The sequence below is a fragment of the Vanellus vanellus genome (genome assembly GCF_965231255.1).
Source record: "Vanellus vanellus genome assembly, chromosome: 4".
Classification (NCBI taxonomy): Eukaryota; Metazoa; Chordata; class Aves; order Charadriiformes; family Charadriidae; genus Vanellus; species Vanellus vanellus.
Window position 1 is genome coordinate 60356621 of NC_138909.1, and position 27408 is coordinate 60384028.

Below are 27408 nucleotides of genomic sequence, written 5' to 3' on the forward strand. Positions count from 1 at the left end.
CAGAAAGGACAGAGTCACTATTACAAGAAAGCCAGAAATAGAAAAATGAGAATGACAAATTAAGGTTCATCAATTAAATGTCCTGGTTACCCTCATCTTTCAGACTGAGGAAAGAAGCAAATAATACAGTTATTGACAGCACAGGAATTTGTCATTTTGTATTTAATTTTTCTACTAGTTTACTCACCTGGATTCCATGAGAACTGTTCCATATTTCTTAGACATACAATTAGTAGCAGCACGTAATTGGTGAACCTCTCTTTTATATCTAGTTAAAAAAAATAAGCTGTTAAGTCCAAGGAAACATTTATTTGCATACACAGATATCTGCTTATTCTGTGGTTCTATAATTCATTAAGTCTTGGATTAGAAAATCTTTTCCACAAATCATTTGATCATATTTGAGGGGAGGGAATGTTGGGAACCTCACCATGAACCAACCTGTGCAAACCTCATGAAGTTCAACAAGGCCAAATGCAAGGTCCTGCATGTGGGCTGGGGCAATCCTAGGCACAAATACAGGCTGGGTAGAAAATGGATTGAGAGCAGCCCTGAGGAAAAGCACTTGGGGGTATTGGCTGATGAGAAACTCAACGTGAGCCAGCAATGCGCACTCGTAGCCCAGAAGACCAGCCATATCCTGGGCTGCATCAAAAGAAGCATGGCCAGCAGGTTGAGGGAGCTGATTCTGCCCCTCTGCTCTGGTGAGACCCCACCTGGAATATTGCATCCAGTTCTGGAGCCCTCAACATAAGAAGGACATAGACCTGTTGGAGCAGATCCAGAGGAGGGCCACGAAGATGATTAGAGGGCTGGAGCATCTCTCCTACGAAAAGAGGCTGAGAGAGTTGGGGTTGTTCAGCCTGGAGAAGAGAAGGCTCCGGGGAGACCTTACAGCAGCTTTCCAGTATCTGAAGGGCGCCTACAAGAAGGCTGGAGAGGGACTTTTTACAAGGGCATGATAGGATGAGGGGTAATGACTTCAAACCATAAGGGGGTAGATTTAGATGAGATATCAGGAAGAAATTTTTCACTCTGAGGGTGGTGAGGCACTGGAACAAATTGCCCAGGGAAGTTGTAGATGCCCCATCCCTGGAAGCGTTCAAGACCAGGTCGGATGGGGCTTGAGCAACCTAGTCTAGTGGGAGGTGTCCCCACCCATGGCGGGGGGGGTGGAACCAGACGATCTTTAAGGTCCCTTCCAACCTAAATCATTCTACGATTCTATAACAGGAGCTCTGCAGCATGCTGTGGCCTGACCGATGCTGCATCAACTCAGGGTTCCCAGCATCAGAAGGGACTTAACTTCTGACTTGCTACTACGTTTTCTAATATGTTAATAAAATAGTCCTCTTTCTTGATAAAGATTGTGCATTTCTTGTTGGATTCAAAAAGAATCAGCACCTCCTGGTGCAAAAGTGGAGACAATACACCTGGCTGTCATTTCAAGTTATTAGCAAGACAAATTTCATTTTCTAGATATAACAGATATCCAAATTGTTATATACTGGGCCCATTAGTGGGTGGGAGAGTGTTTCAAGACAACTATTGCACCTTATTTACAAGGTTCCTACTAGTCTTTCACATTGCCACCTTAAAAGGGAACAGCAGGATATATCAGCTCAGTTATCAAACCATAAGAACTGTAACACAAAAGGGGTCTGACGTGAGATGGTGCCCTATCACTTAAAGTGTTTTTTTTCTACTTTGGTACCCTATGTCAAGAAACAACCCGTACAGCTTGCTTCAGGAAGCATCACTTTAACATATTAAAAAAACTCCCTGAAATTGTGTTATTAAAAAATGGGGTAAAACGTTCTTTCTGGGTAAGTCACCTCCAAATCCAAAGGGTTCATTTCCTTAAGCACCTTGAATATTCTGTGGGGTTCTACCTACTGATTTTAGTCAAAATTGAAAGAAAATAGGGAGAAATAGAAACGTTCACAAGAACACACAAGGATTGAGATGGCCAAAACCATATTCGACTTTGACTTTTTGTCAGCAGCTGCCATCATATCTAACTGATTACAAACCAACGACAATGTTCATGGTTGCATTTACCATATTCTCGTATAACAATATCCCTCATTTCAAAAAAGAAGTTTCAAAATACTGGCAAGCCTGAAGGAAGGGAGCAAAAAGAAAAGAACAACTCCTCCATGAGAGGGGAACAAAAAGCACACAGAATTCAAGAAGTACGAGATTGCATGCATACATGTAAAAATGCACATTTTGGGGTACATAAACTCATCCCTCAGTATGTGCTGGGGAAGGGTCAGATGAAGCATAAGTTTCCAAAAGAGAACAAGTGCCATATGTATGGGGGAAGAAACAAGGAAATCCTTCAGTAAAATAAACTTAAATACCAGAAAAAACAGGACATAGGTGAAGCCTAACCCTAATTTCTTGGTTTCCTGCCAATAACACTCCCAAGAAGTCAAGGATGTTCTTCTGTGCTCCTGAATTCACCAAATACTGCCCAAATTACCAGAACACAGTATTGTCTAATTATGAGATATCATTTGGCACTGTCACCCATGGATTACTATGCAGTCTAGCATCCCTTGATCTATATTCTCTACCACACCCATTAGCTACTTGAAAGTAACCACTGAGTTCTCAGAACTTTTGCCCCAAAATCCTCACACTGCATACTTCCACACTGCCATGACACATCATTGATCAGCAACGCTTAAGAGAACACACAGATCCCCTCTTCAGAGCATCAGATTCCAGGGAGGTCTGTAGAGATAGAAAATCTCAAGTGGGACGCAAGCACCTTAATTCAGGCCTAAACATTAAAGCATGTCTCAAGCCAAACCTTCAGACGTTTATTACCTGCTCAGCATATGTTAGCTCACCAGTTGACAGGGTTAAATTCAGAATGGTCATCTTTGGCCTTAGATTTCCTCTTATGCTGTAACAATAAACATTTTTCCCCCACTAATTTCTGAGACTGGATGACAGGCTGACACCTGTTTTCCCCTCTGCTTATTTTTCCTCTTCTCACTTGCCTCCCTTCTGTCATTTCTGCTGCCACAGCTGTTCAAGGCTACTCGGAGTAAGAGGAATGAGTGAAGCTGCTCTTCGTCCTCACCCCTCTCATTAACTGCTTGGCAGAGGGGCAAGCAGGGAGAAAGGGCTTCAACAGTAAACCCAAATGATTCAAATTACTTTCAATTTCTCACCCTCAAGGACAAGGGGAAAAAAAAAAAAAAAAGCCATCAGGATATCCAAAACAATCAATGGCAACTACTCCTAAACCCCAAATAAAATTTCAGAATACAAAATATGCACTAATAATGTTCAGCATTTATTATGAACTTATTTGATGATTTATAGGTACAGGTATTTTTTTTTTTTTAAACAGGTGAGGGGAATTTCCATGTCTTGCCACTTCTCAGATGATGTGGTGACTAAAGAACAAGTAAGGCTACATCCCTAGATTCACGCTTATGGACATCATGCTCTTAAAGAAGAACAAAGAGAAAGTAAAATACTATATTCATGAAACTGGGGAAACAGCAACAAGTGACCAGTGTTAGTGTTCAGTTGTAAGAGATTGCAGGTACTCTCAAAAGGAAATGTCTATTCTGCGTTAACATGACAGAGTAAAGTGGGAAGAAAGAGAGATCTCCATTCTTCATTATCCATCATAACAACCCTTAATAACATTGATATAAACCATTTCAACTTACTTTCACAAAGTGTTGGTGATAAGCATATCAAGAACTGTTTTTCCGTTAGAATACAGTATAGCTTTAATAACTTCTTCCATTATAAGACAGGGTCAAACGACAGCCAAAACAACAGGCTGAGGACATTTTAAACAGCCTTCAGCTATCTCCACAAGCACATGATTAAGAAGTCTACTTTCTCACTGTTTATGCTCCTAAGTGCTGAAGAGCTGACATCTACCACTAATTCAGATACACTTATCTCCCTGACTGCCCTCTTGTCAGCACACACCATGCATAGACTGCATTCTAATACTGTGCTTAAACTCTACTCTTGATAGGGCTGGCTCTGAAGCCTGGTCACAAATCATACTATATACTCCCCACATACACACTCTTCAGACTGTTTTGTAAAGTGACAATTATGCCACTGAATTTGCTTGTGCTTCCACGCATCCACTGGTAGTGCAAGTGACTGCATATGATTAATGCCTTTCAGTTTCCTTTAAAATATGTATTTCAGTATATTGAAAAGGGAAAGGAAGAATCAGACCTTCCAGGACATAGTGCATCACAATTTAATGGTCACGTGACAAAACTGAACCACAATATATCTTTTACCACAAAGATAGGTCATGGACACCTATTAGAGTTGGCATATGAATAGAGGTGGTAAACATTTATTTCAAAGCCAGTAATGTGCATACTGCCATAAATGCAATAGGGGAAAAAAGCAAGGTGTACTTTATTTTACACTGGTTCCTGTGAAGTAAAGCCCAAAAAAAGGATTGCACATAGCCAAATCAGTTTTTAAACACTTTCATTGCACTTACATCAACCCTGCCATTCCAATTCAAATTGAACTCTGTGCTCATATTAATAACACATTCTGCCCTTCTATAAATTTTTCTGGAAAATTGAGACATTCAGTTTAAAGGACTGATAGCAACAGTGACCTGAAGTTTAAGTGTCAATGTGTCAGAGGGTATCATCACTTTTAAAACACATGAAAAAGACTACAGAAATGGATGTGACTGGAAATAAAGGATGTTCCTAGGACAGCACTGCATCTAGGATGGACTAGTGTAATTAATTAGCCAACATCCCAAACAATTGATTACTGAACTTATTATTACTGAATTTAGGAAGGACCTGAACTCTGAAGAACTTAGGTACTTTGCAGTGGTAACCAACAAGGGCAGTGAGACCCCAGTAACAGAGATCCAGAAGTGGCACTTCTACTCATTTAAGTAGAAAACAGTCTGCAGAATACCTAGTTCCCTTCCAGATTCCCTGACACGTCATGCAGGAATCCTTAATAAGGACAGAAAAAAATTATTGATCATGTTAATCCTACTGTTTATGTGTGTAGAGCAAAATCTAGCGATAAATCATAGCGTGTAAGAAGTAAAACAAGATCTTTTGATTTACATCTCAGCAAATCCTAACTAACTCTAATGACAACTACCTCTTAACAAGAGACCAGAGCACAAGAAAGGATCAAAGACTGAACAAGGAATCATCAAGGAGGCACTGATCTATCTTAAATGTACTCCTGCCCCGCAATCCCTCATCCTTAAAATGGATAACTAGATTATAATAATGAAAAAAAACTAAAACCACATGAGAAAGCAGTTTGAATTTCAGATACCAAAGGCAAAAAAGAAGGCTGTTCAATATTTTGATCAAAGACAAAGAGACTGATAAATCAGGAACAAAGCAGGAAAAACAGAATTAAGAAAAAAAAAGAGTAAGAAATAACAAAGAAAAACACCGAAGTTCCAAAAACTTCAGAATAAATATGTTAAGTTTTTGACATGGGAGATTTAAAAAACAAGGAATAAAATGGCCAAACAGCCAAGCGAAAAAAAATAACGTAATGTACTGCACCTAATCTACTTCTTCACATGAAGTACAATTGTGTTTTGTGAAAAATTTGGTTTAGAACACAGCTTGAAATTAAAATAAGATATTTAAAAGTATAAAGGAAAGCAGCATGCTGGGCCTTCAACAATGATGAAAGAGCTTCTCTTTATAATTTTGGTCTCTGCTCACTAATCCTGAACCCTACAAAATTAGCTTACAGATACCTACTTCAAAAAGAGAATATACTATTTAAATTTAGGGAAATATTTCTCCCTGCTACAACAAACTAAGGCTTTATGTCTTACGTATAGAAGTCTTTTGCAATGGCCACAGTGTTTAGATTGCCTGGGTGTACATAAATTTCCTAGTAAAAGTCAGAGTGACAATGTGAAAGTAGTTTTGCTGCAGCTGACAAGCCAAAGCTGCAGGAGCAGATATGGTTGAAATCACAGATTCTGCAGCTGCAATCTTAAGCAGCTACACAAACCCCAAGGTCTTTGTTGACCTCCTGCTCCTAAAAGATACCAGGTTTGGTTTTATTTGATTAACTGTAACCAATGTATATCTCGTGGTCTGTTCAATTAGGCTTTATGTAGATGATTCACAGTTCTTTAAGTCCTGAAGTTTTAATGAATTCGCTATTACAGCGGAATTTTAAATGGCCGTGCAACAGTGAGAAGGAACACTGATTCTAAGTCCAGAACGGGAAATACTGGTAAAAATGGTAGTCACACATCAGCTTGCTATCCACAAGCAAATGCTGAGCACAATGCAAAGTGTAAATGATGTCACGATTTCCGGATCTAAATTGGTAGCTTGGTGGCACTTCATATCCTGGTGTCTTATTACATTGCATCTTCAATACCATGCAGAGCTCTGCAAGGTATTTCAATGCACAATACAGGACATGTCTTAGAAAGTACAACTGAAACATTTGTTTCCCTTTTCATTCACTAGATTTCATTCCCTTCTATTCACTAGATTACTTGCTTTTGAATTATATTTGTAGCAACTTCTTTTGATCACAATGTCTACTCGAGGTCACCGATATCTTACTTTTCTGCTAGTTCATATTTTCCTTTTGATTAACATGCTAAATAAGACGACAGTTTCACCTATTCATGACAAGTTCCTCAGATGCCTCTCTGAGACTGACCTTATTTCTGCCCCCCAAGAATTAGTATATTTAGCTTCTGTGGACTAATCAGTACCTTTTCACTAAACTTAAACCATGTGTTTGAGAACACAGTAATATTTTGAGCACAGCTCCAAAACAGGTGGGACAAGTGGGCATCTGTTCAGTCTGTCTAAGCTTAATCAGCTACTGTTACCACTGCTGCCCTACAGCAGTGACTGCAGACCTGAGAAAACAGCCGCAAGAAACTGAGAGAAAGGTGGGAAATACATGGGGGAACCTATATTTAGTGCTTTATTTTAGCAGTCTAGTTCAGTCCAGGCACAAGGCAGTTCAAAGGCTAACTGGAAGCTCAGTCCACAGGACCAGACTAGCCTCAGTTCCAGCAGCAGGAAATAGCACTGGTATAGCATGCCAACGTAAGACGCACTAGCCTTTCAGCTGCAGTAAATAAAACATTTAAAGGATAACAAAGTTTTCACAATACATAAACTGAAACAATACTGATCCATCCTTACTGAAGCTGTGATGCAGTAAATCTGTTCAAGTTCAAAAGAGGTGAAAACCTCTCCTAAAAACCTGCCTACGTTATTTATCTCAGAAGAAAAACACTGCTATTTATAACCACACTGAGAAGTGGTTCCAGGAAAAGTTATCTCTTTGAAGGGAATAAATTAGCTTGTTTTGTGCACTCTTCTATGTATGTACTCACCTGCTTCCATCCCCATATGGTATAATGAATGGCACCACTTTTTCCACCAAGTGATAAAGGGAGACCCGATATTGCTATTATGGGCCTTCAATAATAATGCCCAGCAATAAAATATTGATATACATTTCTTCTAACATACTATTGCAGGTGCTTTTTATGGAGGAAATTACTAGCTATTTCTAATAGCAGTCCATTTATTTAAACATCACTTTTAGATGTTCTTACTGTAAAGTCAAATAAACTTAATTTTAAAAATATAAGTATTTAGATTTTGGAATCAAAAATACATACTATTATCACAGATAACACCTTATCAACCCAGCTGGGAAGACTATTTCTTGGGTTTTTAAGGACTTCTAAGAGATAGATTAAAATTTAGCGCTAACTTTTCTGTTACACAATATGTTTAGGATTTTATGTAAACAGTCTTTCATCCAAAGCATCACAAAACAATTGCCATTTAACATTTGCATGTAATATCATTGCAGTTTGCAGATGAATTAGACAAAAATCGCATCAATGGCAGAATTCAAAGCCTGAGGCAAGCCTGCTGAAAGTTTAACTCTTCATATAAAAATCCAAATCATCCATTTTTAAATAAGCGGCTACAGTATTTTTTTAACGTATTGAGTATCTGAGTTCTCTGGTTTAAAAAACTAGGAGTTGGAATGAAGAAAAAAAAAAATTCTGTTTTGTCTGCTTAGCTGTATAAATAGCTTTGACCAAAAATGTCATAAGCACAAAAAACAGAAAGAAATGTGTTCAAAGAGCAGAAAATAGTACAGGCAAAGAAGCTCTATTAAAACCTTAAACTGCAGTATCTCCTATTAGAAGAACCACCATCAAGGGATACTTATAAACAGCTTTTCCTCATGAAACACACATCCTCACAACTGCCAAACAACATGCATTCTGAGATCACTGTCAACATAGCACACTACAAAGTCAACTTTTTGAAAACATAGAAGACTTCAGAAACATCAAAGCATGGATATTTTCAGTACCATAACTTAAATCTAAAATTCGTATTTAATAACTTGAGCACCCAGCAAATAGATTGTTTTAGTACCTCAAATAAAAACTAGCCATTTAAGGAAAAACAGTCTTCCTGGAAGTGGAATCCCAGTTTTGTCCTACTGAACCAAACAGTAATAGGGAAGATGAGGAAGTCAAGTCAGAATGTTCAAATTCCTCAAGGTAAAGCTGGTTTACCATTCATACTAAATAAATGAATACATTAAAAATATCAGCATCTCGCTTCACATTTTCTTCTGATTAGCACATCTATACGTACCACTATTTGACATTTGAAAAAGATTGTTCTTCTCAAACTTCTTGAAAACACTTCCTTTTATTTCAACGAACTGCAATTTTTAAAAACAGTCAGTTAGTTTTTATTAATAAAAAATTATATAAACAAATCAGACAAATAATATGCAAATAGACATATGATACACAAAGATGAAGGATGCTGAAAAAAATTAGGGTAGCTATATAGTGAAGCTACATACTTACGTTATTGGACATCATGATGGTAAGCAGTGATTTATTGTGGGAGTTGAAGGCCACATTTAAAGTTGTTGCTTGAACCATTATAAGAATAGCATGCAGGACTAGACAGCAGGGTTAAGGAAGCATATTTGGAAATAATTTTTCTGCACAGCAGCACTGAACAGCACCAAAACTCAGATTTCCTGTCTTGTTTCCAAAGTTTAACATAAAAGTTTCTATCTCCCTGTCAACTAGATTTACAGCAAGATAGTACTTAAACCTAGGTAATGTACCCACAGTGCATGTACCATGTAATAATTATGTTCATTTTTCTTTTTCTAAAAGAGCCCAGTGACATTAGTCAGGAGAAACAGCAATACAACCTGAAGGAAAAAAATCTGAGATAAAAGATTCTGAATTAGCCTAAGGATTTCAGAAGAAAACAGGGTAAAGTACAAGAATTCTAAATTCATCACAGCATCGATCAGACTACTTACCTCTTTACAGCCCATTTTCATCAGCTCACTGTAAGGTTACTTCCCCCTAAACTCATTTGCATCCTGAATATGCATGAGTTTGAGCTATGTGTCTATAACATTCCACTAAACAACAAAATCCCACTGTCTTCAAGACCCTGCTACTGAAAATACTCAAATACAAATCAGAAATCAAAGTTTCCATGAACTATCCACTTACTGTGTTTCATTTTACTGTGCATTAGGTATTAAAAAAGCTGTCTACTACTGCAGTGATATACCATTATGAAGGTTGTTTTTGAAGCAAGTTAAAAGTTTTTTTTCATTCATTTTAAAAACCCGTAGTACTGGCAATCTTATTTTGAAAGTAAAGGAACTCTCATTTAGGAATGCTATCAATTCTTCAAATATATTAAAATAAAATAATGCAGAGCAATTCCTGTGTAAGTTAATTCAGAAAAATTTGCAATTTATTGAAGAAAAAGGATACAGACATACAGCACTGCCATGAAGAAGTGAGGAATCACACCTATGTGAGCTCTTTTTCTTTCCTTAGGTTCTGTAGCTGTCCAATAAAGAGCATCCAAAATATCTTGTCCAAATGAAGAAAACAGACGATCAGCCACCTAAACAAGAACAACTTTTTACTGCCTTAAAGCAATATTTTTCTGTCTGATGCTTGAATATGCCACCGTAAGTACAGCTCAGCCTCAACAAAAGTTTCACATATTTATCGCTTTCCATCTTTTGTGCACTCCATTTCCACTCTGGATTTCACAATGATACTGTTCCTTTTGTATGCTCAGCAGCTTACTTTCCCTCTCAAATTTATTATCCCCGTTTCAACAGTATTTACAATATAGAACCATGTAGTGTTAGATGCTTCCTTGGAAGGCATCCAAGTACAGTTCAGACTTCAGACTTTCATAAAGGAATATGTACGTTGTGTCAAACTGTCCTAAATGTTTTTTCCCCATCCCTCTGGGTTTAACGGGTTGGGGGGGGGGGGGGGGGGGGGGGGGGGGGGAGGGGGGTGATGGTGGAGAATAATGAAAAATGCATTTTGAACATGCGCTAGGGAACAACATCAACTTACAGCTACAAAAAGGACCGAAATTAGATTTGGCCATACTCTTTCCTTGTATCTTGGAATAAAGTATATACTCAATACAAATCTTTACATAAAGCAGAATTCAAAATTAAAGTACTATAACACAAAAGCAAGTGATCAAGAGGAACTAGGAAGTCTGTCAAAAAGGGAAAATTAGTTTGAAAAAACTACAAACATCTGAAGTGTAACCCATAGAATACATGCACAAGTAGGAATAAAAATAGCAGTAATTCTAAACATAGGAAAAACATGGAGAGCAATCTGAGCTTGTAATTCAATACCACAGCAAGAAAAGTCACATGGAGTTCCACCAGTTCTCAACACTTCTTCATCAGCAAACATGTAAAACTGAAGATCGTTACAAGGAAAGCCTTTTTTTCTGCCTATACACTAGAGTTGAGCAATTTTAAAACTAAGTTGCACAGGACAACAAAAATAGCACTTCAAAAATTAAATTTGGTATCACAAGGCACATGCCTGGCTAAAAAGAGATCTTTTATCACTTACTAACTCAACCAAACAGAAACTGATTATCTCTACTTAATAAAGACAACTGGTAATTCCTTTTACTGTCTTTCTGTAAGACAACAATTTTGGACATGTTAAAACAACATGTATCAATACAGAACTAGGTGCACGATGTACCTGCAAATATCGAATCATACCTCTTAACTAGAATATAAGTTCTTGGGACAACATAAGTAAACCTAGATTTGGGATCATCTCCTGGCTTTGTTAATTCAGAATTCTAAAGGTAAAGCTACTGAAGGGAGAGAAGTCATATACTTTAACTTATTCAAGCCAACATTTATTGAAGTTTCCTAAAATATGAAGGCTGAATTAAAACAAATTTTTACTGGATGTCTCAAGTGAACTGTACTATATGCTACTCTTTAAGCATCACCTATGAAATAAAATGAACAAAACCATGAGCTGATGAATTATCACAAATCTGAAGTTCAAAAACCCATTAGTTTGAGAGATATTTACAGTGGTATTGTTTTCGGCTTTTAAATTTTGTAAATTAAGGTGGTCAGCATTATTTGGTTCCTGCTCATTGTGATGACCCATTGAGGAATTACACCTGGTGTAGTTACACCAACTACAGAAAACTTAGAGTTTGGTAAGTTTTTGTTCACAATATTGTGAGGGTTTTAATAGATAAAATGGTGGCTTTGCTTTCCTTTTTATTTAAGCAGTTCTTGTTTCTTAGCTGACAGGATAGAAAATATTAAAACCCACCACACAATATTGTTGCTTCCTTTTGCAAATACGACTTACCTAAACCCTACATGCCGGCTCCAGGCTCCAGCAGAATTCCATGGTGAGTGCTGTCACCAGCATAACGCACACTGGGGCTTCACAAGGAGCAGGAGCCGGTGGGTCTGAATCTAAAAAAGAAAAGTGTCATTTTAAGCCAAATGTGCTGAATGCTCCCCTTAAGCTGTCCATCTGGAGCATTCAGCACAAAATTTGAAGATTCTGCATTCCTCCTATCTGTCCAGGACAGTACTCCCTGGACTTGCCAACAGCCGAAAACATTAGGACATTGTAAACATCTCTGCTGCTCAAGTGATTTAACTAAATTAAAAAGATCTTCCTATTTTGAAAACTTGAGAAAAATCTAAAGTTTACTACCTCAAAAAAAGTGTATTTAACAGTTTCTTAAAAAACATCACTTGCATTAGTAGCGAAGACTTCTAACAAAATTCACCTAAGTAGTCTAAGCAAGCCAACATTCAAACTGTTGAAAGCTGACTATCAACCAAGTCTTCCAGAGACATTTTCTGCCAATACTGTGGCTGCATCCTACCAAGCCCCTTAAAAAACATGCCCTCTGCCTGGGTTTCATAAGACACCACGGAAATTAAACACAGTTTCCAACTTCAAAGTCTAATGTAATTTTTCTGATAACTATGAGTGGTAAGACATCCCCCTTTCCTTAAAAAAAATAAAAATCAAACCAAACTCAGGCAGCTGTCTTAGCTGAGACAGACTTTTGGTTCTGCCAAACGTAGCAAAGAAACAAAACTCAACTCTTCATTCAAAATGGAATGGCACATGGCGTCCAATTCACAGCAACCACTGCAGCCTCCCTTCAAATTACGTGGTAAATGCGTAGTGCTGTACTTTCTCAGCTTTAAGAGAAGTGACTTGAAGTAGTCTTGAAATAAAGAGAAATTACTATTTTGAGCACATGGATTTATTTAGTAAGTGATAATCTCTCAAAGATCATGGAACTATATGTGGATGAGTATTTCCCAATACAACTAAATTCCACATAGTAACTTGATAGCTGTACTTTAATATTTGTACACGTTTTTCAGCAAATCTAAAATCAAAGGAAAGAAAACCCTATGAATAAACAACTGAGGTGGCTTGTATGATATTTATTTCACTTAGGATAACTGTGTTCCTTATGCAATATTTTCATATTTTATGAAGAAAGAACAAATGTCCTTAGACAAAATAATCACACTTTGCACAAAGTGTAGCCCCATTTTAGCAGTCTTCAAACACAGGTACAACAGATGTTCAAACAAGGATTAATATGTTATTCAGAGATCCCAGAATCCTAGTAGAATAACTCCTGTGTACAAAGCTCTGATTGAGTCCTTTTAAGAGGTTGTATTCCTAGTATGTCCTATATTTGCAGGATGGAGATAAGATTGTAGCTATGAAAACATTATTTACTTTGTGAATCATTGATCATAGAAGTGCAATTAGAAGTCTCATGCTTTACATTAATAACAAAACAGAAAGATTTTTTGTCCCCAGAATTTCTCTTTATCTTACATCCCAAACCAGAATTTCCTTTTCTTGTTTCACTATATTCATTCAATTTACTGTTTATGTACTCAAGGCTTTTGTCTGCTAGCCAGGACTGATACTGGTTAAGCAGCAACACGTGTCCTTGCATACAAGGAAAGCTGTATTTCCATAATGAATTAAAAAGCAAATCCCCTGTCTTCTACCATCTTTTTTCTCTGCTCTCTCTCAGGATCTTATCACTGTTTCAAATCAATAGTTTCTACTTCTCTCAATGAGTTCAAAACCTCATTCATTCCACTACTTGCATTTCAGTTTAAGACATTTATTGTTCCGTTTCCAGTTCTCAAATTTTATTCAACTAAACTGACTAATAAGCTCCAGGAACCAGGCAATTTGAAACAGCATGCACAAAACACATTTTTCATGAACTTGTCTGTTTCACTGCATCTAGGTCTGTTATCATAGGTGAGTCCACATTTGTGAGAATAAGAGATGTGCCATGTTCTAAGTACAAATACTGTAATACAACAATATTTTAGATAGTCTGAAAAAAGCATGGTTGATATTCTGATGCCACCATTCTTACCTCAAGCATGTTATAGATGATGTAGAGCTTTATGACAGACTGTCCCCTTATCAGGTGATACATCATAGAGTAGTCAACATAGTGCATCATGAAGTAGCAGATGACCAATATAACTCCTTTGAGAATGTCACATACCTGAGCAGGTTGTAGCAAACGTCTATCACTGAAATACAAAGGGTAAAAAGTTCCACTAAATGTCATATACCCACAAAATGCAAATGTTACCAAATCAATAGGAATTTACAGAAGCTGTTAACCAATGATATATTTTTAATGTAGTTTATTAGTGCCCCTTCCCCTGTGCCTCACTGCAATGCATAAGGAACATCATGGCTGTGACACACATTTATAGATCACACTCCTGAACAGGATCACATTCTCTTATCTGTCATATCCATTTAATTAAAATATACTGTTGGGTAATATTTGTTGGGTAAGAGCTCTCGCTTGTTAAGAACCTTCTGCATACGTGCCCTTTGGCTCTTAATTTACCTTCCCTCTTCCAGCCAATTCTACTTATCATTTTGACTTCCTCAGTTACAGAAATTGTATTTGCTATAACCAAAAGAAGAAGAAATGAAGCAGTCATCTTCAATTTCAGTATAATGAACCAGATTCTGAGGAACGGGTTCTAAACGCAATTCCATATCTTCTTTAAGCTCTAAGCTCTGCAGCAGTAAATGCAAACAATTTGACATCAGAGCTTGAGGTTGATCTTGAACCAATGCAGAAGTTTTCTGTCTACAGTCACACAAATAACCCAGAAGACTAAATGAATCATTACACAATTTCATCCAATAAACTAAAACTACAGGAAGAAAATAGCTTTACATCAATTCCCACAACAGCAGCCATAAGCATAATTAAATTGCAAGGCAGTATTTACTTGTCTATTTACTTCGTTTAGTATTAATAGAATGTAAAGTATTTAGAAAACTTTCAAATTAAATCAAAAGATTGAGATTAAAATATCAAAAAATAGAAAAATAATTTCTATTACATGTATGTATTTTTAATACTTAGTGAAAGGCTTTCGCAGAAGTTATCCCTTCACAAAAGTCGGAACCAATCAGCAGAATGAAAGTTATGAATTTTCATTTTCTTTATTCTTAAATCACTAGGTTATCCACAGATTAGACAATGCTCCCATAAACTGATAAGACATTTAGAAAAAAATTAGAGTAAACTGATAAAAATTCATGCTTTTTAAAAAAATATCCAGTTACTTATGACCTCTGGGATTCAAGACATTCTACAGCCCTTGCAGACGAGTCAAAAATCACAGCTACCTGACTCATTCAATTTAAACACAACGTCAGAGCTAGTGTTATACTTCAGGTTTCTTTGTTGTTTTCCACTCAAAAGAATAAAGCTCCAAAGACAGCATTCATGCATTGTAAGACTCAGAAATAGATCACACTCATTCCAGAAATATGAGTGACAATGTTTCCAGAACTCTCAGATTTACAGTATTACACTTTGAACTGAGTGCAACTGCTCCTTTTATTATATACTTTACACTGCATAAGTTGTATTAAAATTAGTTACATTCTGAATAATAGAATTCAACCTGGTCCCGCACACCAGAACTGCCTAGAGTACCTTTCTCACACCAAGAGACATTTTCTTGCTCCCAGAAGTAATCCAGTAACAGTAACCACATCACATTTTATTTCGGACTGAGTCATTGACAAAAAAGCCTCAGTAAATTTTCTTCCCGCCCCCTCCTCAATTGAGTTAACTAAAAACACCAATTTACTTGCTGTTTTCTTTAAGTTTGTGTTTATTTTCCAGCACATCCAGTATTTGCCTGCATCTTCACTCCTTCAGCCAACACCTACCTTATCATTAGAAAGGTAGTGAATACCTGATAGAGAAAACCTGATTAGTGAAAGAGACACCCACTTCAAAAGCCTATGTTTTAAAGTATGGCAAGGCACTAATGTTTACAATGGGATGGTCTCTTGTTGAAATGCACTAGTAAGCAGACCCTGGTTATGAAGTTTCTGAAGTAGTCCTTCAAAAAGATTCTCACAGGAAAATGCTTTGATGTCCATGAATCAATACAGACTGAAAATTATCATGTTAAAGGTTTTCTGGCTTACAAGTAACATCCAATATGCTCAACCACCAGCACAATCACAGGTTGCAGTTATTCTGTACTGTTAATCCTATCACTCTTCTGCTTGTGTTGATTTTCATCAGTATGACTACACTCGCTTCAGTAAAAACAACTCAGGAGAAGCCAATGTAAAAGCAGATAGGGAATCACAGGGGAATACAAACCCTACAAACACTCTACACACAGCCAAGAGCACAACCGCTCTTCTAAAGGTGGTCTCAACTCTGAAAAATAACTCAGGAGAATAATGCCATACAAAGGTGCATCCGAACTTGCACACAGCATCCTATACACTGGAAAGGTGAAGTATTTTGAAAATGTGCTCTGTACAGAACAAACTGAATATCACCACATTTCAACACAAAGGCTGCCCAAAAGGGTCAGATCAGCTACACTTGGTGGCTGTGCCTTACAGAAATTAAGCTTTTGTAGAATAGAGTACATTCAAACGACGTTTTTAGAGAATTTTATCTCTCAAAGTGACTTGGATTCCGTTTCAGTAGTCTGTAAAAAACTGCAGTAAACACTCCATTTTCCCCCTTTTTAGTTTTAACTAAATATACACTCTATTAATGCTCTATTCAAAGTTGTGCAATAACTTCTTGTACTTCTCATCCACGTGAGATGTGACAATTTCTTCAAAACAGATCTTTAAAAGAAGTCACAAAAATATTCTCACAGCTTCAATTCACTCAGTTTGATGACAGAAGAGCTCTCAGCACCTCTAAACCCTCATCAGTACAAGGGATTACTGCAAAGGCTGACTACAGAAAACTGCTTTCTATAAAGTGAAAAGACAGAAGATCCTGGTGTTGCAAATATATTCCAGTGTTCTTTCATTGAACACTAAGAAAGACCCCTTCATATTGACTAGGCAAGTAATCTACAGTCTACAACTAACGCGTATCTGATTGAAAGAGATTAGCCATGACTACTGCATAAATACACAGAAGCACTTCTATTGCAGCAGAATCCTCTTCTGCTCTGGCTAATAACATTACAAAAGGATTTTGTGGTGTGGCTCCGAATATAATATGGGATAGGGATAATTATTTCCTACAAAGTCAAGGAAATCAAGTAAACGGATTAAGTCTAATGATTTGTCACCTTTTGGCAAATATACAGAACTGACTGCAAAGCCTGCAGTTATGAAATGATGCAGTCAGTGTCCAGTGAGAAGCAGACACTGCAGTTTTTAGTACATGATCAGGCTCACATTGGTTTAATCTGTATTTGTCACAAATCATTCCTATCCTTCACATTAAACTGTGTAATACATATAAACACACAGAGGTTGATGTGATTTTATGCCTGTCAAAAAGTCTCAGCCCACCCATTACACATATTACATTTTCTGCATTCACTTTTCTCAACATATCTTTCTACTTATTGTCTCCAGCAACTACTCAGTTCCAACCCTGGAAAGTACCTTCAGAACAATCTTGGGCACTAAGTAATCTGACTTCTTGATTAATATCACATACAAATTCATAATGCTGTATTCATCCACACCATGAGTACTACAGAATCTCAAAAAAACAAAGCAAAAAGCCGGTATCAGCCAAGCTATGACAACTACACAAAGCTAAAGAAAGAAAAAAGAAATATATAGCATAGTGCTGATAATACTTTCAATATCTCACTTGAAAGTAGGGAGCCAAGAGGGAAGAACTAGACAATACTGAGCTACTGTACAACTCTAGAAACCAATGAACAGAGATACAAGAAGTTGAAACAGCTTAGCTTGTTTCAAAAGACTTTGTATTTTTCAAGTTGTTTACAATGTGTGACAGAATACAGAGGGAAAGATTTCATATGAAAATTTGTTATGGGTGTTTTTTCTCATAAGTGAGAAAAGAACAATAAATAAACAGCATAACAATCTTACTTTAAATTTAATCATTCTGGTTACAAAACAGCAAGCAGTAGAATCTTTCTACAGAAATCAGTTGGTCTTCTTCTTCAAAGCTATCCCCCACACACAGTGATGCTGCAGATGCGAATTAAATATTAACACTTTCCCAGATTTAGTGAACTCTGCTCTTAAAGGACAAAGGCTTATGATAATATCTAAGATGCAGTTCCTCTAATTTCCTACTGGATTACAGAAATAAAGTTACATTAATTGTTTCACAATTTGGCTGATTACACAGCTGAATATAATTTAAATTACAACTTTTACATCTCATAAGCCAGTAAATATACACATTCAGGGCATCTGGGCTGTCCTTCAAATGTGCCTTATTAAGATACATTATTTCTGTCTTTTCACCTAATTACTTTCTGCCATTATTTCATTATTACTTCTAACATTTTTGCTATAAGTCATGTCCTCCAAAATGCTCTTTACAGAATTTTACAAGTGGTTTCATTACGCTAAGCCTCAAGCTCCCATGTTTAGCGGTACAGACTACCAAAGACTCAAATTTTTAAACTAAACTTCAAACATCAAAGTACCTTAATAGTAAAGCGTAAGGCTTATCCATTCTTTCTATTACCTGGTACATAAAATCTTGTATTGCTTTACTATAACTACCACTGAATACACTGAGCTGTTTAAACATGAGATGATCCCTCAATATGCATGAATTCAAAGTAAAAATACAATCCTTCCTCTACAGATAGTGTTACAGAGTGAGAGAGACTAACTACCAAATTAAGACAACACAGAAAAACATGTGCAGGGACTTCAATATGCTACAGTATGTACCTACCGAGATGTTCAAACTCCTCAGCCTTTGGGTACATTTACTATTATGTCTACTAATTGACAGAAAATCTCCACTGAAATAAAACCTTATGGCTCCAAATAATATCATTATACAAATCCATGCTTATGGGGATATACAAGCTTATTATTAATGTTAATATAAGAAAGTGATGTGCAAGCCTTCCTACTATACCACCCTATTCCACCGCAGCATGTTTCTGTTTCAGCCCAGTCAATTAACAAAAGGAAAAGCATGCCAAGTTCAATGCTTATCATGCAGTGTCTGAGGCAGCTGAAAGTGAAACTACAGCAAAATTTATTCAGTGCCACTGACTGACATCAACCAAAAATCAGGAATTCAGAAAACCCGTCTGTTAATTATTTTCTTCAACACTATTCATAAGCTCAAGGTTTAACGCTTATTCTTCATCTGTAAATGTTTTTTCCTTTAGAAAGCTAAAAACAAACAACTTTCCTAGGAAGAGTTACCTTGCTAGTCTACAGAATTAAATTAAAATACTACCAAATATTCTGGCTACCCACGAGTTTGTTCTATACATTTTAGGAACAAAAAAAAGAAAATCTAAATTATTTTCATGATTACTTGTGACATTTGTAAGAAAATTCACTGTAAGTGTTACAAAATTAAGAGTCAAACTTATTTCAAGAGATAAATAAAACAGTTACCCAGTGAAGAAAAATTTGGTGTGAAAAACAGCGTTTGTCATAAGCATCTCCTTAGACAAGTGAAAGTTTAAGGAACTGGTTACCTGACTGTCATTTTCAAGGTATGTCTATTTGATACCATACTCTAAAGGCCATGATCCACATTCCACATAGTAATAAAAAGTTCTGTCTCCATCTACTGGTTGAAAAATATCAGGTTAAATCATTCATAAAGGATATGACCATAGAAGTGGTCATGCTACTGAAATATAATGTTTGCGACTCTTCCAACTGAACAGCACGTTGGATCTCACAGTATTTTTCCTTTAAGTTATTAAAGGAGCAAAACAGCTCAAAGCTTTCAGTGTATCGGCATCTACCCCACCAATACCTTTTTTTGTTCCAACAGCTGTACAATTAAGTTACTTAGCATTAAGTAGAGCATTATTAAAAATAAATCACAGTTTACTGATATTTGGCTTTAATATATTCCAAAACACAAGTAGCTAATGCACGAGTTCGCTTAAGTGACTGACATTCAAAAAAACCACTATCGGGTGTCAAGTGTTTTAATAACCCTTGCTTACTGAATTTAAAGTGGTTAAATCATTTGAAACATAAAATGCACCCCAGGACAAACAGGAATTTGTTCTCACTATATTAAAAATATCTAAAAAAGATCTCACTACAGTCATCTATGGTATGCTTTTCAGCAACTGTCATTGTATACAATACAGTGAAAACATTGTCCATTTTGCAAATCTGTAGACAAGTATACTTACTCGTCTGAGTACTTAACTACTTTAGCATCCGATGCATAAGCACTCTGCATATATTATTTTGAACTTAACTCTGCACAGACTGCCATACGCTATCACACAATTTCTTTACTTTTGTCTTTCAGGATTTCTGGTGCTCCTAAATTCTTCACTAGTTTGATTACGTAAGGTTTTCCAGTCACCTTGTAGAGTTGTTTGGGTTTTGATTGGTTTGTTGGGTTTTTTTTGTTTGTTTGTTTTAAACCAACAGGAACTGAATTTTTCCTTGTTGACATTTTTCTTGTTTAGTTTACTTCATTTTTAATTGATTCCTTTAGTACAGTCTCATCCAAACAATTCAGATTACTCTAAACAATTACTCCTTCATAGTTAGCACTGGCAAAATTTCAAATACTGATGTCACAAATACAGTAATTTAAAGATATGAATACACTATCATTGCAATAATGCTTTAAATGGGTATTTTAATGTTAATAATGAACTTAACCACCTGCATACATATACATTTATAAAATCTTAACAATATTATTTCTAGAAATGTTATTGTACTTCACACTATTAAAAACACTTCATTTATATAGGCTAATTGGTTGACACTGAAGAAGTGTTTTAGCACTGACATTACAAGTTTGAGCAAATATTTTGAGGTGAATCTTTTCTAACGGTATTACTTATTCAATATTAACACTGAAATAATTAGACTACCTCAGATTTATATTAATTAATAAGCTATTTCAGTTATTGAAATGGTAGTCTAGTTAGAGTCCTGTTTAGGTATCTTTTCTTCCTCCATTTTTACATCACAGATACTTGCATCGAAACCGAACTGCAGGATTTTGTTTTACATGTAAGTATTTAGTCTTGATCAAAGTCTTAATCCTTCAATGTATCCTTCATTAATGAACAGTGGTATTGTAAATTTCTACTCTTATATGAAGCATTAACAAGAATGATCAGATTAACACATAAGGGAATATTTTGCTGTTAGCATACTAAGTAAAGATATCAGGGAAAACAAAACCCAAGCAAGTTTTTCTGAAGGGCATACTTGCCCATATAGCTACGCGCTAAGAATCTTTAAAATGCATGAAGTGATCTATTGGAAATATTTTCCCACAATTACGCTCAAGTTCGGAATTAAGTTTGGCTTCAGGAAGAAAAGCTATTAAGATCAAGTCTAATATCCAGTTTGAGACTTTAAAAAGAGATGCAGTTTACAGTATGCGAGAATTCACTGTTGTATAATTGTTAGGTACATAGACTAAGTGCTGATAAAAATATGCCCCAAATGAAGAATTCTAAGATACAGAGAGCTGAGTTTGCCACGATTAGATAGCATTTCATTTCTCCAACAATAAAAAGCCTCTACATGCACACAACACAGTACGAGACCATGCTAAGAATGAAACAAAACCAACCTTGCTGTTAGGCCCCGATGAGAGCTGTCTCAAAATAAATTAAAAAAAAAAAAAGATGTTTCAAATAAGTGACAACTAGAATTAGCTTTCATTAAGCTTTTATTTTTTTTTTAAGTAACAGAATCAACTACAATTGAAGTCAGTAAATGAACATATACTAAAGTGTTGTATTTTATTATGCAGAGAATCAACTTCAAGTCTAATACTAAGACACCTGACAATGAACTTTCAGAACTCCTCAAATTTCTGTTAAGCATTACAAAAAAAACTGCTTGCAGTACACACAAAAATATAGCTATGAACCTGACTGAAGCATTACTTAGAATAACTGTAAAAAGGCTTAAGGCACTATAAACTAAGTACAGCAGGGGCTATAGTTTTTCTAAGATACCCTATTTTAAATTGGGCTGAACTGGTCCACAGGCACTCTATGTAAAAAATGTTTTAAATCTATTAAGTTCACAAGCTATTTCCACAATGATGCAAAGTTACACATGGAAATATACCTACCATAAACAGCACTGAATCTATTTCATCTGTTGGTTATTAAAACTAAGCCTTGGTTTCTCCTTTGAAGTGCGTTGGCTAATTTAGCTATGCTATTCATTTGTAATCAGTCTTTTTACTGATTACATGTAGATGTGTGAATTTGGCTGACAGCACAGAATGAAAAAGAAAATCAGGATTTACTCACCAAGGAGGAATCCCTGTGACACCACATTCCATCCTATAAAGGAAGTGAAAGTGCTCTTCCCTTCGGTCTGATTTACAAGAAAGAAAGAAAGAGAAGGTTGTAATGTTGCTACACTATGGACTGTTATGGAAAGGAGAAAGGAGTACTTGATCTGAGAGTTTACTACAGAAAATACTGAATGCGCCTGCCTTTTTTTTCCAGTTGCTGGAAAGCCACGCATTTTTGTGGATGGGCACACTACTTTCTCAATGAACTAAAGCAGAAATTAGGAAGTTTATGTATTTAAGAGCTATAGTCCTTAGCAAAAAAAAAACAAAAAACCAACCAAAACAAAACAAACTAGGCTTGGGAACAAGTGTGCAACAGAGGTTCAAATTTATTTAATAACCTGATAATATGAACAAAGAAATAATGTCCATAAAAAGAATGCCAGTTTAGGTTTTTTTGGTTTGTTGGTTGTTTTTTTTTTTTTTCCCCCGAGATGCTTTCTTCCTAGAGTTTCTTTCTTGAAGTAATGCTGTTGTATTTATTTCCTACTCAAAAGCATAAATCTATTTCACAGGACAGCAATGGGAATTTTAAGAAGTACATATAATACAACTGAAGTTAATGACGTTATTGGTGACAGGACCTAAATTCACTTATTTCAGGGAGAAGAGAGCAGAGTAAAAGAAAAACACAGAATACATATTTCTAATCTGTATCTATTTCCACATGGAAAAAACTTAAAGATCTTGTCAATCAATCTTCACATACAAGAAAATTCATAATCTACTTCCGTATTTTCTTGAGAAAACTAGAATTTGGAGGAGAAAAAAAAAAGAAAAGTCTCACTTTCCATAACAAGTCCTTACTTGCTTTGTGGACAAGATACAAAATGCCTTTGAGCGTAATTACACTGGGAGTCTCATCAGAGTTTCACCAAGATACAATTTTAGCTTTCATATGATGGTGTTTTTCCAACAACACAAAAGAGCTTTTCCACATTCCCATAAGAGCTTTTTATTGGTGTGCAACATTATTTTCAAGAAAAAAAAAAGTTAGCTCTATAAAAGGGTTTCAAAACAAGCAGAGATATTAATCTGCACAGAATCTCTGTCTAAGGTATTAATAAAAACATGTATCTGAATTGTAAAAAGAAACTGTACCTTTCAACCACAGGTAGAGTTAGTTTCAGGAACCTATCGTCACAGACTGTAATTCTGAAGAGAACCCCATCAGGTCCACTTCTCCCTCTACCTTAAATTTGCTGTTCCAGCAAAGTATGTGCTCTTATGTTGTCAAAGAATATTTTAATAAAATGATTCAAAGAGAATAATTAAGGAAAAATCTTTCCACCACTTAAGAAAATGCAGCGGAGCTGATTTTTTTTTTTGTAATTTCAGAAGATGCAATTTAATTTTGTGAAGTGTTTGTTGATTTTTTTAAGAGCATCCTACTATTTACTTATTTATTTAGTGATGAAGTTGCACCTGCCAAAACCAAAATCTGATGATTCAGCCACTGCTAGTTTGTTTGCTACTAACCAGCAGTTTAGTTTACTTAATGACAGAATGTTGGATTCTTCTGACTGAAGTTTTCTAAGTTTTAAAGCCTCTCTAAAATAGCTATGTTAACACTAATAGAGCTGTGACAAATACACAGAACTAAATTTACTCAAAAGGAAAGATCAAGTGATGCAGAATGATGACTTAACAGTCAAACTGAAGCACTTACACTGTCTAGGCAGAAAAAGGAAACAAATTTATTGAAGATACATTACTCTGTTCCCTTTCAGAGCTCTGTAAGATGGAATATTAAAACATGGAAGAGGCTATAAAGCACTCCCCCTACATTTAAACACTGCACACAATACCATAGACAGGAATCAGCCCATCTTACATAGAATGTTTTTATTGTTTTAAAGAAATAATGGGTAATATAACCTTTTTCTATACTGAAAAGAGCAGAAAGAGTTACGAGGAAACAAATGACCTGAAGTGTAAACTAGAAGGGACACAGAACATTCACTGCTCAATCACTTCACTGAGATGTTGAGAAAAAAGTCAAGATGAAGGGAGGAGCACTTTTATTTACTACACAGAATGGAATATGATGTGGCAGGTTCTAAGAACAACTAGTCATGTCTCAACACTTACTTGACATTAGTGAGGAAAGGCAAGCTAAAAAATAAACAGCCACCTGCTTTGTAAGTACCTTTTGTAATTACAGATGTATTTTACCTATTGAACTCTATTTTGTCACAAACACATAAAAATATATTTCATCCCAAATCTTTTTTACCATAGCCAATCAAATCAGCATAACTAGAAAAACAAACAAACAAAAAAAAAACCAACCAAAAAGCAAAGTGCAGGCTCTGAATATTTGGAAATAAGAATCATTACATCTGAAAAAGTTCCATTATATACTATAAACATGAATTGTGAACCTTTCAATAAAAAGACACCAACTTTAAAACATTAATGAATTAGACAAAGCCTACAGTAGTAAAGAAGTAAAGAGATTCTAGGGAAATAAATTCCCTAAATATCTGAGGAAACTGACAAAAGAAATTGCTTCAGGAGTTGTTACAAAAACAAAGCCTTTTTTGCTCATGATAACCTCCGTTTCACTGCATCTTACCTGATCAAACTTTAAAGTTAACATATCAAGTTGAATAGATTAAACTGGATTTTATCCTGCCTCACACACTAAAAGTACTGTCAAGCAAACAGACTAAGTTTTAACATTGCAAGTGTGTGTACATATATACACACATAAACACACACATGTGAGTGTATATGGTATTTTAAATGTCGCTTTCTTCAGTATACTGAAGAACACCCAGAATCAGCAACTGGTCTTTCAAGTTTTTAATTATAATTTCAGAAGAGCAGAAAAATTGTTTGTCAAAAGCAAAGGTGAATCTATAAACAAAGAAGAACACTTTTTAAACAGAAAAATGTAGTAGGATCCAAATGATAGGTTAAAATCCATTGCATTTACCCAAAATTCAATATTTTGGCAAGATAGGCACATAATTTGACTTGTCATCAGGTTAAAACTAAATAGCCATCATATTTTTTACATAGCTATGATAATTCTCTTAACATAATGAAAATCTGAGATTCAGCTCAAAATTATCAGCACAATAAGATATTAGAGACTGCCACCTAGTGCTTACGTTAAGCACCAAACATTTCAACTTAATATACTTTAAAATATTATTTCTTATGCAACTAGACTAACAGTTGCTCTAATCAGAACATACATTCTAAACTATGCATCTAAAAGCACTTCACATATAAGGCTATTAATAATGTAAATGCCAGCAACTAAAAAAAAAATTTAAAAAAAACGAATCAGCTACCATAAGTCAACTTCAAGTTTGGGGAAATCCAGGACGAAAATGCTGAAGTCCTTATTAATGCAACGAAAAATCACAACATGAATACAAATATTCCTTTTCTTTTAGGCTACGTTTAGGTCTTACATAATCAGATTTACCATGAAGTAGCAACTTTTATGAAGGAAAATAATTCTATCCAATTTTTGATGCCTAAGCCAGTAAGGCAAACTAAATATCCTGTGTATTAGGAACTTCTTCTTAGTATTGATCTGAATAAAAAAGCCAGGGGTTAAGACCTAAAATTTCTTAATATTATTCTGATTAGTCTCATCCAATTACTCTCTATGATTCTTTGAGGGAAAGAAAATAACACATTTTACACAAGGATCTTTTGGGCAAAGTTTACCCTGGAAATAAGGAAAACCTTTGTTGGGAAAAAAAAAAAAAAAAAAAAAATCAAAATTTTGGTTCTCTATCAGAGTCTATCAAAAGACATGAGCCAAGTCATTAACTCAATTCTAAGAAATCTTAAAGCACTGTTCAAATAGATGTTAGTTAAAAGAACAAAATTATAGGGTAAAGTTACATCTCTGTCCTTTACTAACCTGAATATGCCTAAGTGGTGCTGTTATCAAACTGTTGTGTCTGAAGGAACATCAATGACAGTTAGTGACTGGTGGCAAAGCTTAAAGGTCCCACACACACCTTTGCTTTGGCTAGGTTAGACCAAACCTTCTATTTTACAGTGGAAGAAGTCACTAGTAGTTAAAACAGCACTGAAAGGCCATAAAATTAAGCACACGCATAAATAGAGAAACATTATTTAAGGATCTCAACACCTTTCTCTTCAATCAACTTACCGTAAGCCATAGCAAGGCAAAGTGATGAACCGGAACATTGCCAGAAAAACTCTCAAAGGAAGCAGGGTGAATACATACAGAAAAGCATCCAGGCACAAAAAGATTCCAAAAAACATCAACTAAATTACAAAAACAAAACAGAATTACGTTAGTAGTTTATAAGAGTTACAAAAAGTTCATAAAGAATTATATTATGAAAAATACATTTACATAAGACTAATTAACCAAATAAGCACAACACTCTCACTTGTTCAATTAGCTGAACTGTTAGAAAAATAACATGCTGTGCACTTGGAAGACTACTCAGCTAAAGTTCTGCACCACAAGGTCCAAGCAGCAAACGCTTTTGCAGACTTCCATGGCTCACCGAACTCTGACTTTATTGAATAGATGAATTGCACTTGGATACAACTGTAGCTCATTTCCCAATGCCGACTTCCCTCTAAGGTTACAAAAAATGTTTTTAACCTTGGAAAAAAATGTAGAGCTGTGCATACATGTACACAGACATTTTCCGCAACATCCTTTTTAATATGCTTTTTTTTCCCCCCCAAAATATGTATTTTTTTTAACTTGGTAGTTTTTTATTGCACAGCTAATTACAGCTGTGATAGCTCTCCTTCAGAGAATATCCACCTTTTTCATACAAAGAATAATCTAAAATACGAAGAGGTAAACTTCCAGGTCCCCTCAGTTTAAATGCTTTATCCTTAATTTACAGAAACAGTTAAAGCCATTTCACTATAGCCACAAGCCAAGCAACTCTATGATAATTAAACTAGACCTAAACTCCACAATTAGAAAGCTCTCATATACTAGACTCTCCCCACATGACATTCCTTCTTTATCTGCTCTTTGAATGTATCTAAGATTTATCTGCATGGGACTCTAGACATACACTTTTATGTTCGGTCAGATCAGAGGCTAGTGTGTTTTCCTGAAAGGAAAATCACGTAAAAAGGCAAGCTTAACTGGCTACACAATGAAGACTAGAAACGTCTA

The 27408-nt window shown here is 35.7% G+C and overlaps 1 protein-coding gene across 1 annotated transcript in view; it reads right to left on the reverse strand.

The window, feature by feature from the left end:
• The window catches only part of TAPT1 (transmembrane anterior posterior transformation 1), a 52912-nt gene that overhangs the window by 16051 nt on the left and 9453 nt on the right, over positions 1–27408 (reverse strand). Inside the window, exons 3-8 of the mRNA XM_082482739.1 lie at positions 26407–26525; positions 13827–13989; positions 9848–9983; positions 8906–9003; positions 8685–8754; positions 188–268 (exon numbers count right to left, since the gene is read on the reverse strand). Coding sequence (XP_082338865.1) covers positions 188–268; positions 8685–8754; positions 8906–9003; positions 9848–9983; positions 13827–13989; positions 26407–26525 — 667 coding nt within the window. The remainder of the gene's footprint in view (positions 1–187; positions 269–8684; positions 8755–8905; positions 9004–9847; positions 9984–13826; positions 13990–26406; positions 26526–27408) is intronic.